At 36.6% G+C, this 16835-nt stretch overlaps 2 protein-coding genes and 1 long non-coding RNA gene across 3 annotated transcripts in view; 1 reads left to right on the top strand and 2 right to left on the bottom strand.

Moving 5' to 3' along the window:
- On the bottom strand, positions 1-6791 carry pycr3 (pyrroline-5-carboxylate reductase 3). Its single transcript, XM_082147317.1, has 7 exons — positions 6645-6791; positions 6448-6526; positions 5257-5321; positions 4845-5024; positions 3010-3222; positions 1600-1692; positions 1-686 (listed from the first exon to the last, which is right to left on the bottom strand). The coding sequence occupies exons 1-7, from the start codon at positions 6696-6698 to the stop codon at positions 504-506; spliced, it is 867 nt and encodes a 288-aa protein (XP_082003443.1). The 5' UTR covers positions 6699-6791; the 3' UTR covers positions 1-503.
- Positions 5336-16835, top strand: part of LOC309482153 — an 11779-nt gene continuing 279 nt past the window's right edge. The window contains exons 1-2 of the long non-coding RNA XR_014200237.1: positions 5336-5443; positions 14420-15812. This is a non-coding gene — a long non-coding RNA (uncharacterized lncRNA). The remainder of the gene's footprint in view (positions 5444-14419; positions 15813-16835) is intronic.
- The window catches only part of LOC309482020 (macrophage mannose receptor 1-like), a 22386-nt gene continuing 13807 nt past the window's right edge, over positions 8257-16835 (bottom strand). Inside the window, exons 7-10 of the mRNA XM_082147195.1 lie at positions 10679-10717; positions 10224-10586; positions 9245-9586; positions 8257-9081 (exon numbers count right to left, since the gene is read on the bottom strand). Coding sequence (XP_082003321.1) covers positions 8720-9081; positions 9245-9586; positions 10224-10586; positions 10679-10717 — 1106 coding nt within the window. The 3' untranslated portion in view covers positions 8257-8719. The remainder of the gene's footprint in view (positions 9082-9244; positions 9587-10223; positions 10587-10678; positions 10718-16835) is intronic.

Consider the following 16835-nt stretch of genomic DNA (forward strand, 5'->3'; position numbering starts at 1 on the left):
TGAATATTTAACAGATTTATTTATTCACAAAAATCTTTCATATGATTTTACACATTCTTTGAATCGTCAACATTTGAAGTGGATCAAAAAAAGTTCAAAGTTGTCCTTTAATGAAAGGTTTTGATCCACTTCAAATGTCGACCACTGTATGTATGTATGTATGTATGAACTGCTGTTATGAAGGACACATCTGATAAATTCTTGCGTAAAAAAAGTCCCCATTTCGAGTTGCTTTGGTTTCTGAATCCCAGTGGTTTGTCAAGTACCTTCAAAATATACTACAAACTATCTTAAACAAATCAATTTGTATATTGTTCCCTTAAGACTCTTCCACATTACATGGAAAACACAAGGAATTCTCATCCTTGGATGATTACGTTTGTAAGTCCTGTACTGTAGCTCGGCATCCATTAGCACCAGATGTCATAACGATCTCGGTGCATAAAGTAAGACATAAATGGTTTTCAGCTAACTGTCCCTCCTATAATCTGATGTTTATGCATCTACTTCTTCCCGAGTTCTCTGGCTCTTTCAGTGGCCGCCTCTACGGCTCCCATCGCAGCGGCTCTGAATCCTGCTTTCTCCAGCGCGTGGATCCCGTGGATCGTGGTTCCTCCGGGCGTACACACCTCGGCCTTCAGCTCCGCCGGGAGCTTCCCGGTGTCACGCAGTAACACTCCCGCGCCCTGCAACACGACACACACTTCAGTGCGTTCTGGAATTCTGCATGTGTAGTTTATGCCTTCCCTTTATGCTACTGGATTTTATAGGAACCTTTAAAATAGCATAAAAAAGGGGCATTTTAAATCAAGATACATTTACATGAGAATGAGATGCACAATGACATAAGATGTAAGGATAAGGATATCAAAATTAAGTGAGTTTAAGCTTAAAACTCACCTAATATTTTGTACATTTTGTTCAGGAAACAAGATTAATATCTTAAGTCATTTTGCATCTAAAGTAAATGTATCCTGATTTAAGAATATTTAGATATTTGCACTGGAAAACGAGACAAAAATAGTAAGGAGATCACTTTTAGCAGTGCAGCTACCACAAAAACTACTGTAAAAACATTAATCAAACAAACATTATTTCTTCTTAAATTTATGGGAAATAAAAGCATATTAACTGTCACGATTATGAAACCAACATTGAACTGAATTATGACGTTATTGTCTTTTTACAGTACATTATATTTGATGTAGTTTGCATCATTGATTCTACTACTCTCCTGCTTATTATTACTGTGAAGCTGCTTTGAAAATCTGTATTATATAAAGCGCTATGAAAATAAAGGCGACTTTTCTAATAAAGGAATAAAGGCTAGTTCCTTATAGTAACAGCTTCATTTCATACCATTCTAGCACATTTTTTAAATTCTATTTATCTTTAATTTAAAAAAATCCAGTCTAGCTTGCCTTTAATCTAAGCCTGGCATTGTATATTATGAATATTGTTGGCTCTGTCACGAATTGCTCGCTTTGGATAAAAGCTTCTGCTAAATGCATGTAAAATGTCAATAGACATATGATATAAATGTGATTGCAAAAAATAGCAAACGTTATATAATATATCTCATCATGAAGTATTTCCCACCAGTATTGTCTGTGCTGCGATTCGTCGAGCCAAAGCGCTCGGCATCCCCATTTTGACGGCACCCTCGGCCAGCGCCTCCGCAAACACATACACCTGTGAGACGGAGCAAAGCCACCACACACCTTCAGAAACACTGCAAAATCACGGACACACACGGATGTCTGTTCAGGAAGATCAGGAGCTCATCTCAGGATATTCACACACCGTCTGGTTAATATCAGAATAATCTGCAAGCCGGACTAGACGTTAATGAAATCAGGGTTTTTTTAATAATCTTTTAGACGCCAAGGACCCTCAAATATGATCATCCTCATGCAGAATGAGAACATTTATAAGACAGCTGTATTTTCATGCATAAAGACCCAATTTATAGAGTGAAAAATGTATTGGATGAATGTGTAAAATATTATTTGAACAAATTTCTTTCTGCTCACTATAGTACTCACTATTATTTACATTTCTTTCTTTAATTTAATTTCTTTAAATCATTTATTTAATCAGTTTAATCTTAGTTTTATTTATTTATTAGTGTTTTAATAGAACTAGACTAGAATTGGACCATGTATAAATGACCCAATTAATTTTGTAAAAAAAAAAAAAGTTTATAAAGATGTGTAAAATATTAATTTCAATTGTTACATTATTAAATGTTTTTTTACCTAATAGTACTGTACCGTTATATTATTTAATTATTATTTTATTTAAATATATTTTTTAAATAAACAAATAAATAAATACATTTACTTCGTTTAATTAAATTTATTCATTTACACGTATGCAATTATTTGTTTGTTTTAATGATTTATTTAGTTTAATTTTATTATTTTTATTATTGATTTAGTTGAATGCCATTTTATTTATCTATTTTACAGTTTTACTCTAAATTCTCTAGCAAACCCAATTTATATTGTGACAAATTGATATTATAAATATACGTAAAATATTACTTGGAAAATATTTCATTTCTATTATGTTTCATTATAAATTTTTTTCTACCCAGAATAGTACTGTACAGTTAGATTATTTATTCATTTATTTGAATGTATTTATTTATTTTAACAGTTGATTTATTTAGTTTGTTCATTTATTAATTATTTATTTTACAGTTTCACTCTAAATTCCCCAGCAAACCCAATTTATATTGTGGAAAATTAATGTTAAAAATGTGTAAATATTATTTGTAATACTTTTTTATTTTGTTCTTATTTACTATAGTACTGTTAGATTTTATGTAAATTAATTGATTTATATTTAATTATTTATTTTAATAATATTTGTAATTTTTTTACAGTATTACTCTAAATGTTTCCCCGGACCCCAGTTTGAAAACCCCTGCATACTTCAGGTAATGTGTGTGTAATTTATAGAAAAACCTGATTCATTCACAGGTCAGAAGCTGCTGCCACTCACAAACGCGACGCCGCTGCCACTCAAGCCCGTGTGGGCGTCGATCCAGGCCTCAGGCCCCGCCTCCACCAATCCACACGGGCTGAGGAGCGTCTTCAGGAGCGTCTCCTCCTCTTCTCCAGCGCACGAGCCTGAGGCCAGGAGAAGCGCACCTTCCAGGAGCACGCAGGGAAGATTGGGCATTACACGAATCACACGTGTCCCCGCGGGCAACATCTGGAGACACAGACAGCAATGATATCTCATGTTACATTTACATTACATTTACATTTACATTACATTTATTCATTTAGCAGACGCTTTTATCCAAAGCGACTTACAAATGAGAGCAATAGAAGCAGTTAAACTAACAATAGGACAACAATATGCAAGTGCTATGACCCTTCCCAGTTTAGTCTTATGCATTATATGTACTTTTATTATTATTATTTTATAAATAGATATAGAATAGAAGAGAGAGTGTTAGTATTAATGTATCAAGTGTTGCTGAAAAAGATCTCAGTTCTCAGAGGTTAGAAAAGGAATAGTTCTGCCATCATTTAGGTCATTAAGATTTAGATTTGGGTGATGATAAACTGCATGTCTCTCTCGTGAAGCCAACACTGAAGTGAGTTAACCTGCAGTTCCTCGACTGGCCACTAGAGCACGGCTGCAGAAGAGACTCAATCCCATAGAGCTCCATGTTAAAAGGCCCAACTTTACAGCAGAAAAAAGTGGTGCAAAAAGTGGTTTTGGTCTATATAGCTAATTTTGGCCTTCATGTCAACTATGAAGGGGGTGAGTTTTCAATGGGAGCACCGCGTTTTTTACAGGTCGCCGAGAGTTGAAGAATGTTCAACTTTGGGTAAAACGCAGCGCTCATCACTGTCACTTTTTACCCAACCGTCCAATCACAGTGGAGGAGGGGCGGGACTAATACCACACCGACCAACCGCCACATTCTGCTTGTACAACGTCAACAGACGACAACAACAAGCAGAATAACGGGAAAAAAATCTTTTAAAACAAGAGCCAGAGAAAATACATTACATTGTATGACATTTTAATATAGAATCAACACAGAAACTAAATATGTGTGAAATGAGAAAATGAGAAATGTGTGAAATACTAGTAACACTTTCGCGGATATTCCGTATCATAACAAGCAAAGTTTCTCAACTGGAAAAAAACGCAACGCTGCCAAAACACTCTCAAGCGCCCATAGCTAGGTGTTTTCAGCAGAACGCTAGCTTTGGTGAACACATGGCCTTAAAGTTCTGCATAATTAAGGGCGTGGCCACTTGAGTGACAGATGGATTGCCTCTGATGTCACTACTAGCCGTTTGTCTGTTGTCTGTTAGCGTCACGTCACCTCAGCTAATCCGCCTCGCTGCCAAGGGGGGTAATGTTTCAGAAAAAACTGAAGCTTCCCCGGGCGCCGCCATTGATTAGCAGACCATCACCTGCTGTTAGCATCCCAGTGACTCCCATTCATTTTGGCGTCACTTTGACAGAAAATAACTTTACATCTGAGGCGTTTAAAGACTCCATTTGTCCATTATATATTTCTAAAGAAACGCGAAAATGTATAAAATGCTCCATTACCTTGTATCTTACGTTATGGCCCCGTAGAAGCAGTTTTTGTAAAAATAGGCTAACGATTGCGTCATAACCACGCGACTCTCTGTCGCACAGTAGAGAGATTACCGTATGGACAGGAGGAGAAGCTCACGGGCAATCGGGGGGACGTGGAGGCAAAATGACAAAGTAATTAATCAGAATACTTAGCAAAAGTTTCTCCTGCTCCTAGCTCATGGACACCTCCTACTCACACTTTACAGTCTATGGTAAATCCTCACCTCCTCAAGTGTTTCTAGAGTGACTCCGGCCGCCATGGAAACGATGATGTGTTCCTGAGTGACATTCCGAGAGATTCCGTTTAGAACCTTCGGAACGAGGTGAGGTTTGACGGCCAGAAAGACCAACCGAGAGCGCTCGACAACCTCGTCATTCGAGTGAGTGACGGAAACGCCTCTCTCCTGTGGGAACATTGACACAAACCGGTCACACTACAGCAGAAATTACCAGCTAGATCTCATGCTGAGGGGAAAAAGACAAACTTACTTAGCAAGCAGGTGAATCTCATGAAGAATATGATAAAATAATTATCTTAGTTCAAGGTTGAACCATATGACCATAACATTTCTGGACTTTTTTTTTAAGGAACTGAAGCATGCATAATTAAAATGTTAATGATGTCACATGTCTTACCTGAAAGCGAGGAAGGTTGTTAATGGACGGAGCGCTAATAATTATATTAGTGGGTGGAACCTTCCCTACAGCACAGAAAACAGGAGAACATGACAACAAAATCACAGAAATGCCCCAATTAAACTTTAAAATCTCATTGCTTGGATTTGCTTTGTTGTTGTTTTTACATTAACTAAAATATATAAAAGTAACTAAATTATGTTTATTGTTTTGTTAATTTATTTTGCTATGCTGTTCATGCCATGTCATAAGTACAAGTAGAAGCTCTCCGAAAATTCCCAGTTTACAAGTTGTAATTACGAGCTCTACAAGGACTGAACACTTTTTACAAGTTGAAATCGACATGGCGTGAACAAACTTTAATTTAATGTTATACAATCACATTTTTATTGTGATCACGCCACGAACCCTCATTGACCCTGTTCACATTTTCGAGTCGTAGGTAAACTTCTGTAGAAGTGAATGAGTGATTAAATTAAATAAAAAAAAATTGTGTGTTTCAATTTGCTCAAATAGCAAGTTATAAACTCCGCAATAGTATTTTCACAATTTTTTAAAAAAGAGGAAAAAAATAGAGAGATTGATAACAGAACAGAAGAGAGAAAGACGTCGATTTTACCGTCACCCTCACAGCAGCATTAACTATTATTTTTATTTTTTGGAATTTGATGCAAAGGTAATATGATACAAAATATAGTGTTATAAATGTGAATACATTTGATAAAAAATATATAAAATATAAAAAACTCTGCAGGATTTACGAAGCTAATGACCGTTTAATCACAGTCTGATGTTGTTGTTATTATTGCTAAGAACATACATAAATCAAATTTAGTACAATTACAGGTTACGAAATCAGTAAAATATCATACAAATGACACAGTGACACAGTTTTAAGGGCTTTAGAGTTGCTGGATATAAGGAGAGTGTCCAGGTAAGATTTAATTTCCTTACAAAATATATGAAAAAGTAGGGCTTTAATAGCACCCTGGAATTTACATTTGTGTAAGAAAAATGTCACTAGAAGAATAAATAAGTTTAATATCAAAAGATTATTGGTCCTTTACATCTTTATCAAAGTTGTGCTGACCAAATAAAAGGGTTAGGTGTTTATAAAATCTATGTTTTGCTTTTCTCTAAGTAAAAATATGTAATATTTATTAGTGCACTTGACAGGATCTTGGACTGCACCTGACGCGATGATGCCCTGCGCGATCCCGAACGCCATGTTCCCCGCTCCGATGAACCCGATCTTCAGCTGACACACATCCTGAACTCAAACAAACACATTTCTCCACATTCATCAAGGTGTTATGTGATGCTGCTGCTGCCATATGTTCACCAAACAACATTCAACCATGAGGTAAACAACAACAACTACTACTCACAGGCTGAGTCGCAGGTGAATCACTGCTTTTGACTGAACTATCTGAAAGATTCATTGTTCATTAAATGCAGCTTTAACAGCTCCGTGTGAATCAGATCAGTGTTTAAATGGTAAACTCGTGTCATATGGAGAACATTTTCTTCTTTACTCGCATATAAGAATCAACAGTAGATACACTGACACCTGCTGGACTGGATCAATGGATTTATAAACATATTACGCATACATATATGGTATAACGTTACTAAAAATACATACAATACTATATTCACTGCAGTCTGGACACACTTTACGAAAAAGCCTTTAGATCTAAGGGTAAGGGATCAAATTATTTTTTATTTAACTCACTACAGTACTAGCCTACATCATCAATCAGGCTTTATTGTTAACTCGCAAGACAGTAAGGAGAAAATTACAATTTGATGGATAATTTCAATATATTCTGCAATCACATTTTGGTAATGTATTGATTCCGCCATCACATCTGAGTGTGAAACGCTGCTTGGGTAGTTTCAAGATATAAAAATTATTAATAATACAATAATAATTTAATTGTTCATATGTGTTTATTCTTGTTAGATTTGTTTGGGTTTTTTTTGCACTGATTTTGAACACAAATTAATCACGACAATACCATTGATGAAAACAAGCTGATACCAAGGTATTTTAGGCCTACAATTCTAACATAATTTTTCTTGAAAAATCATGATTGTATTTATTTATTTTTCTAAAGTAAGGTTAATGTAAGCAGCTTCTTGCAATACTCTCGTAAATGTGTAATAAAATCTAAGTGCGAACATTACGGCTTTAATTTCGACTGTCCTTTATTTTTCAGTGCATTTGTTTAAAACTAAGGTCAGAGACCTGGATATTGGATAGGGGGCGCTGGCCCAAAAAAGGTTGAGAACCACTGCAATAGATAATGGTACACCACAAGGTAGTGTATGCTGTACAACATTGTTCAACTTAATGATCAACTTTTTCAGCAAATAAAGGAAGGTATGAGACCACTGTATGCAGATTAGGGGCAATATGGGTTGTAGCATAAAACATGTAACCAAAGTCATACAGACAGTTAAAATTGGGCTAATAAATTGAGTTTCAGATTATCAGTGGCAAAAACTCAAGTGGTTTGTTTTACAAAAAAGAAAATAATAAACAAGAAGCTTTATGGACAAATACAGGTTGCAATTATTAGACATTTAGAAGTCTGGCTAATAAAATAAAGTGATGCATCATCAAGAACTAACATGATCTATCAATGGAAAAAAGGGTTTTGATTTTGACTCTTTGACCCACTGAAGGTTTCTGTGTGATTCACACCATGAATAAGACACATTAAGGGAAGCATTTAAAAAATGTATGAATGCACTTTAGAAATTCAGAATCGAATCATTAATTGAATTGTATCGCATTGTGAATCGTCTCAAATCTAATCATTCTGGATTCGTGAAAATTGCTCTTGAATCGAAAACCTATGAATCATGAATCAAATCGATTCGCTGTCGACCCAAAGATTCACACCACTAATTTATTCCAGGAAACTGAAATGTGCATGTTTTGTAAGTGACATCATATCCTAAATATCAACCAAACACACCAACAATCAAATATACATTTTACATATTTATTACTATTTATTTGACAGTTCATTGTGACATCCCTTCACTTCTGCCTTTCTAAGAATAAACCAGATTTGATTCTCCTGAGACACGAATAATAATTATTTTTAAGAGCTGCTGCTCACAGAATCATATTCAACAGTTATTGATACAGATACGATTAGTGAAAAACATAAAGACACAAACACCCCAGATATGCAAAGAGATTCTTAAAACACATATATATTGTGTTAGTATTTTAGACATCTAAAGAATATTCAATGTCAGAAAAGTTTAATAAGATCACATTATGTCATGATAATTAACACAGAGAAATATTACAGACTATTAAATTATAATTAGAAGATTCACTCAGACATTACTAAAGAACAAATTAAACATATGAAAGAAAATAAGAAAAATAAAGAATGAAAACAGTGAATGTAAGTAAACACACATTGACGTCTTCTCACTCCTAAGATCTGCTGCAGATGAAGTTGAGTTTGTGAGTTTCAGGAAGGCTGATCCAGCGCTGATCTCCTCCAGACTGAACTGCTCCTTTTCTCTTCGTAAGGCTGCAGTTTTCCGGTGTCGTTCCGTTCCCTGGAGCCCAGTTCTGATAGCACACGATCTCTCCGCTCAACCAGAGCCACATGTTCATTTGGCAGTAGTTGTGTAAACCCAACCACACCGCCTCAGTAGACGCACGTTTAACCACATTCATCACACGACGCTGCATCTTGTCTGAATGAACCGAGACCAGATCCGTATAATTCTGTCTGCAGTATCTCATAGCTTCAGGCCACGTCAGATTCTCTCTGATCAGAATCAGTTTATCTGGACACAAAACAAACCACAAGCAAAAACTAGAGCGAGACTGATCAAAAACAACATGCAGAACAAACACTGTGGAGGAATCTGTCATGTCAGACATGTAGCGTGAACTTTAAGATATCTGGAGGTGATGGATGCTTGTGTGTGTTTGTGAGGATCTGCTCACCTTCATGACACACAAAACGAAGTTGGGAGGTGCAAGTGCCGTCATACCATTGACCCAGAACGTTTGGTCCAATCGCTGTACAGTTATCAACACCAGCATTATTAGGTTCACCAGAAGCCCAGTCTCTGAATGAGGAGTTACTCTGATCTGACCACTGCCATGAGTCTCTGAACAGACCGATCCAGACATCATTAGATATGTGACTATCATTGATGAACTTCTGAATCTGTTGATTCTCATTCTGGTTCCTCACACTGACCAGATCGATGTGATTCTGTCTGCAGTAACTCTGAGCGCCTCTCCAGGTCTTCGTCTGATTGACAAAGACGAGTCCTGTGTTCACTTTAAGAAAAACAAATGGAAACATATTCATGAATCAGTTTATTCATCATTCTTATGCTGCGTTATGGTTTTTAACGTGAAGCAGTGAAGCATCAGAAACACGTGTAATTCAAAGACTGGTTCTACAGCTGATGTATATTACAAATTATATTAATGATGATTTTGCTAATATTAAGTATCCTTTGTGAAGTTTTGTGCTCATTTTATTGCAATCTCCAAAACAAAATACAGTTAAACACAATAAAATCAACTAACAAGATGTGAACTGAACAAGAGTTTTGTCCATAAATATCAAGATGGGGCAAGTTGTTGTATGTCTATTTTATGTTAAAATATTATGCATTCATTAAATCAAGTTATGTTTGTCAAAACAATGGTTTGAAATTTTTGAAAATATCATTCTCTAGGCTCTCTAATGTCAGATTCTCACAGTTATCAACAACAAAAGATCAACATGCGTTTAATATGGTTTTATTTTCTAAACAGAAGTTAAAATTGTGACAAAAATCCACAGTCTCTCCTATATTTATGAGCAAATTAAAAAGTAGCAGCATTTATTGCATTAAAATTTTGTAAAGTATATTGTGCATCTTTTTATAAATGAATGTTTATTGTGATTATATGGAGCTGCACTTACTGTTAGATGAACTGCAGATGAAAGTCAGGCTGTTACTACATAACCAATCATGCCATTCTCCATTTCTCATTAAAGCACACTCATCTCCACCATCAGGTTGTCCAGATCCCCAATTCAGAGAGAGCACAGGTTCACCTGAAGACCACTGCCATTTATGAACACTCGTCCTCTTCAGCCCAATCCAGATATACTGAACACGTCCATCATTCACACTCTTCTTCAGCTCGTTCATGTCGTTCATGTTGTCAACGGTGGCCAGATCTGTGTAATTCTCTCTGCAGATTCTCTGAGCTTCAGTCCAGGTCTTCAACTCGCTTATAAAGTGATACTGACGCTGAACACACTCAGATACGGAGCAGAGAGCTGTGAAAGAGAGCGTTTGATTTAATGCTTTTCATAACAGGGTCAAACCTGATGAAACTATAAACCATAAATAAAACAACAAACACACTCACCAATGAGAAGAAGAATGAAATATAGAGTATGGTCCATTTCTGAGGAAGAAACACATTGAAAAACTCAAAAACCCAAGTAAAAAAACAAAAAACAAAACTCAAGGTTTAACATGATCATGTAATAAAAACATTTTATCAGCATAACACGATTCAATCATTCAGACAATATTAACATCAGAAACTGTAATTGTGTTTGAAGAATGAACATGTTCTTACTTTAGAGGTTGTGTGTTTCTGTCCTGAGTCTGATGTTTCTGTCTGCAGCTTTAAACTACGTGATTATTATATCTGCTCTCATCCCTCATTCAGCTCATCACATCATTTGTTTATTACTCTAAAAAAAAAAGAAGCCTTTTTCATTTTTCTTCTTCATTCACTTGTGTGTTCATATTTTCTCTGTGTTGGTCATTGTTGTTGTAATTCTTTGGAAATATGTTAATTTGAATGTGTGTGAAGGATCTGTATTATTTATATAGCAGTTCACAGGAAAAATCCCTCAGTATTTGCATTTTCTATTCATATCATTTGTTTTCCATGTTCTTTCATCATCAATACTGTCAGTGACTGAGCATTCACCAATCATAACAAAGAAGCTAAAAGATTTGCTAAATAGGAGCTAAACCATTGAAGTGCCAAACCTCGAATGCCTACACAATGCTCAAGGCGAGAGAGGAGGACTGCATGGTCCACCGTATCAAACGCCGCTGTGAGGTCCAAAAGCACTAAAACAGCAGGATTCCTGGCATCCACAGACAAGGCAATATCATTATGTACTCTGAGCAGTGCAGACTCAGTACTGTGACGTGATCTAAAACCAGAGTGAAATTTTTCAAGCACAGAATTTTTCTGCAAAAAGGCTTGTAACTGTATAAAATCAACTTTCTCCAAAAACCTTTGACAGAAAAGGCAGATGAGAAACTGGTCTAAAATTAGATAACACTGAAGGGTCAAGATGTGGCTTCTTAAGTAGGGGCCTGACCACAGCATAGCCCCTTTCACACAGCGCTTTGAACCCGGCAAATTGCCGGCAAATTGCCAGAGCGCCTTCTGTATGAACGCAAACTCGACCCGGGATTTATGCCGGGATCGATGCCGGGTCGGGACCTAGTAACATTGCCGTGTTCAGTCCCAGGACGCGCGCTGTGTGAACAAAAGCCGTAATAATGCCGTGTCGTAGTGATGACGCTGAAGCCGGGCTCGTTCTCCAGCTGTGAAACGGTACGTAATGCGCAAGTTTATGATCGAATCAGAGAAACAAATGCACAGGCGTGGTCAAACGAACGAACGTTCGATCAAACGAACCCGGTCAAATCCCGGGTCACTTTATCCGTGTATTTTCCGGAATCTCTGTGTGAAAGGGGCTCATGTTTAAATGCAGCTGGGACGCAAGACAAGAATTAATTAAAGTGAGTAAACTCGACCCAATGGCGCTATTAAAAACTGCCTTCACTATCCTGGCTGGGACAATGTGTAAGTGGGTTTCATGTGTTGCACTACCTCAGAAAGCAGCGTAAGAGAAACTGGCTAAGAGAAGCACAGGAGCAGCAAGTACAAACACGTTAAAATTAGCACTGCAGTTTTGCCTGACAGATGCTACTTTGTCAGTAAAATAACCGAGAAATTTCTCACATGTACTAATTGAAACCTCTGTCGGATCAGAGGTGCATGGATTCAACACAGAGTTAATGGTTTTAAATAAAACTCTAGGTTCATGGCAACTGCTAGTTATGACCGAAGAAAGGTCTCTTAATAAACCCAGTGATGTAAATAATTTGTCCTTCTTCCACCTTCGTTCGGCTTGTCTACAGTGTTGCCTAAGGGCCCTTGTGGTGTCATTTAGCCAGGGATCCACCTTAGGTTTAATAGATTTAGTCCGAAAAGGGGCAATAGAGTCTAGGATTTCAGTGCTTGTAGAATGAAACACAGAGAGAATATTATCTGGGGATGAAGGAGAGACCAGACCATTCATTTCATAAAACTGTGAGCCCATAAACGCAGAAGCAAACTCTACACCTAAAGAGGGTGTGATGCAGCGGCGCCTAGAGGCTGAGGAGACAGGTTTACTAGCGGGTGGTGGAACACTGATCTCAAATCTAATGGGGAAGTGATCTGAGATACCAAATTCTGTTATTTCTCCAAGTGAAACTGAGAGCCCATGTTAAGATAATGAGATCCAAAGTGTGGCCAAGATGATGTGTCGGCCCTTCCACACATTGATTTAGGCCAAAAGAGTTTAAAAGAGTTTTAAAATCATGAGCAAGTGGGTTTGAGGGACAACACACATGGCTATTGAAGTCCCCACAAACCAGAAGCTTGTCATATTTAGGAACAACATCCGCTAAAGACTACATCAAGATGTTAGGTCTGGCAACTCTCCATAGACACGGCTCAATCCGAGGGGCGGGATAAACGGCTGTCTTTAAAATTCCCCCTGCACGCAATAGGACAGCGCTTCAACCAACCAGAGCGTTCTCCCAACAGCGGAGCTGATGTCAGTTGATAGATTAAACTTTTGAATCTGGCCGGCAAAAGTACAAACACATCTTCCTTTTTTAAGAATGACTTAAGTGCCGTTCTTTGCTCTTTTCTCAAAGAAAAACTTAACTCCAAGTCCTCCAGAGTCGCGGCCAAAGCCGATTCGAAAGACTATTCTCCAGCAGCAGCTCTTCTTTGTTTTCAAGTAGGAGGGAACCGTCGCAACTCTGTCTTCATTATGTTAAGCCCGCCCCGCCTACTCTATACACGACGTCATTGGCCTGACCCGATTTAGGTTTTTCCAGCACGAATGTCAATGGAGAGTTGCTAGATTACCCTGGCTGCAAAATACATTTTGCTGCCGCTAGGGTGCGTCTAGATTTCTAGGCTAGGGCTCAGTGATATGTTAATAACAATATTATTGTGTTTTCTGGCTCAAAGAGGGAAAACTCACTGTTGTAGGTCTCAAAAGAGACTAATGCATTTTGTGATGTAGATTACCTAGATATTACACTTTTTTTTTAAATGAGACTCTATAAATCGAGGGGATGGGGGACCTACAAAACCTCTCAGCCCCGGGGCCGAACATTAGGTTAAGGCGGCTCTGACTACGGGTGACGTCACACACACTACGCCCATATTTTTTTACAGTCTATGGTAAATCCTCACCTCCTCAAGTGTTTCTAGAGTGACTCCGGCTGCCATGGAAACGATGATGTGTTCCTGAGTGACATTCCGGGAGATTCCGTTTAGAACCTTCGGAACGAGGTGAGGTTTGACGGCCAGAAAGACCAACCGAGAGCGCTCGACAACCTCGTCATTCGAGTGAGTGACGGAAACGCCTCTCTCCTGTGGGAACATTGACACAAACCGGTCACACTACAGCAGAAATTACCAGCTAGATCTCATGCTGAGGGAAAAAGACAAACTTACTTAGCAAGCAGGTGAATCTCATGAAGAATATGATAAAATAATTATCTTAGTTCAAGGTTGAACCATATGACCATAACATTTCTGGACTTTTTTTAAGGAACTGAAGCATGCATAATTAAAATGTTAATGATGTCACATGTCTTACCTGAAAGCAAGGAAGGTTGTTAATGGACGGAGCGCTAATAATTATATTAGTGGGTGGAACCTTCCCTACAGCACAGAAAACAGGAGAACATGACAACAAAATCACAGAAATGCCCCAATTAAACTTTAAAATCTCATTGCTTGGATTTGCTTTGTTGTTGTCTTTACATTAACTAAAATATATAAAAGTATCTAAATTATTTGTTTATTGTTTTGTTAATTTATTTTGCTATGCTGTTCATGCCATGTCATAATTAGTGTAATTTTGAGATGAAAACAACACGTGACCTGCAGAAGTCACGTGGTACAAGTAGAAGCTCTCCGAAAATTCCCAGTTTACAAGTTGTAATTACGAGCTCTACAAGGACTGAACACTTTTTACAAGTTGAAATCGACATGGCGTGAACGAACTTTAATTTAATGTTATACAATCACATTTTTATTGTGATCACGCCACGAACCCTCATTGACCCTGTTCACATTTTCGAGTCGAAGTTGGGTAAACTTCTGTAGAAGTGAATGAGTGACTACATTAAATAAATTTTTTTGTGTGTTTCCATTTGCTTAAATAGCAAGTGATAAACTCTGCAATAAAAGTATTTCACAACTTTAAAAAAAGAGGGAAAAAATAGAGATTGATAACAGAACAGAAGAGAGAAAGACGTCGATTTTACCGTCACCCTCACAGCAGCATTAACTATTATTTTTATTTTTGGGAATTTGATGCAAAGGTAATATGATACAAAGTACAGTGTTATAAATGTGAATACATTTGATAAAAAAATATAAAATATAAAAAACTCTGCAGGATTTACGAAGCTGATGACCATTTAATCACAGTCTGTTGTTGTTTATTATTATTGCTAAGAACATACACTACTGTTCAAAAGTTTGGGGTCAGTAAGATTTTGTTAATGGAGATGATGATTTTGCAATTATACTGCCTTGATTAATGCTTGATTTGCTTTATATTGATGTAACCTAAATAGTAATAATGCTTTTGCTTAAGTAGATGTATGTTACCTAATTACTAATGCTGCACAGAATATGTATTATGTGATTTCACTATTATTAAGAAAACTACTTACTTGCATGAGATATATGTATTGACTAAGTTAGAGTAGAAAGCACTTATGTATTAGAAATAGTTTTTATGATAAATGGAAAATGTATTAGTTAAGATGTATGTTATACGATCAAGAGAAGAAAGAAGAGGAAACGGGCTCGAAGATACTGGAAAGGAATGCACCGTAAAGAACTGAAGGCATTGGTGGAGGATTTGGCAGCACTCCATGTGATGACGTCAGAAGAGAGCTTGGCACCAGCGTTTGACCATCTACGTATAAAAGACTGAGAGAGAGAGACTGAACGGACGGATACTGAATAGCGCAGTGTCCCTCGACGCCTGAAACCAGCTGATTGTACCTTGATTGAAACTTATTTTTGTAACCTTACTATTGTACTTTATATAACTTTTGTTAACTTTAATAAAACTTATATTATATTATTGCCAAGTTATTGTCTATAGTAATTTAAGAGCCTTACGCAAGAACTGACCACAGGGAAGTCTGCTGACCTAATTGTAAGTATTTTTTTAATGCTTATAGTTTTGTCCAGATTCGACTTTCCTTACCTACCTCAGAATAATAAATAAATAGGTAAAAGGTGTAAAGGTTAAAGGACACACCATAAAACAATTTTTAATGTTTTTAAAAGAAGTATCTTCTGCTCACCAAGACTGCATTTATTTGATTAAAAATACAAACAAAAACAGTAATATTGTGAAATATTATTCCAATGTAAATCAGCTGTTTTCTATGTGAATATACAGTAAAGTGTAATTTATTCCTGTGATCAAAGCTGAATTTTCAGCATCATTACTCCAGTCTTCAGTGTCACATGATCCTTCACAAATCATTCTCATATGATGATTTGATGCTCAAGAAACATTTATGATTATTATCAATGTTGAAAACAGTTGTGTAGAAATATTTTTCAAAATTCTTTGATGAATTGCTGCTTAGACGAAGTAAATTTAGTCAATCTGCTTTTTCTGTCAAAGCTGCACAAGAATGGAATACTATTCCGACAACTATAAGAGATCTAGACACATATGCTTTATTTAGGGTTCAATTGAAGAATTGGTTAATCAGTATTCAGATTTGTCAACACTAGAATCTTATATCTGCTAGCCATCCTATTATTGTTTGTATTTTGTTGCATTGTTTTTAATTGATCCTAAATTGTTTAAATAGATTTTTATTGTATTGTGTCATTATTACATTTTCTATTATGTATTCTTAATCATATTTTCTTTAGGTTGACTTGTAACATCTTGTCCAGGGACTACAGATGAAAAATAGCCTTTGGCTAATTCTGGTACATTTACAGGAATGTTTTTATTAATGTACAATGTCCCTGGTAAACTAAATAAAGCAAAAAAATATATTTAAAAAATTTGAAAGTTCAAAAGAACAGCATTACGAAATCAGTAAAATATCATACAAATGACACAGTGACACAGTTTTAAGGGCTTTAGAGTTGCTGGATATAAGGAGAGTGTCCAGGTACGATTATAAGTTCCTTACAAAATATGAAAAAGTAG

This window comes from Leuciscus leuciscus (genome assembly GCF_965113295.1).
Source record: "Leuciscus leuciscus genome assembly, chromosome: 19".
In the NCBI taxonomy this organism is placed as follows: Eukaryota; Metazoa; Chordata; class Actinopteri; order Cypriniformes; family Leuciscidae; genus Leuciscus; species Leuciscus leuciscus.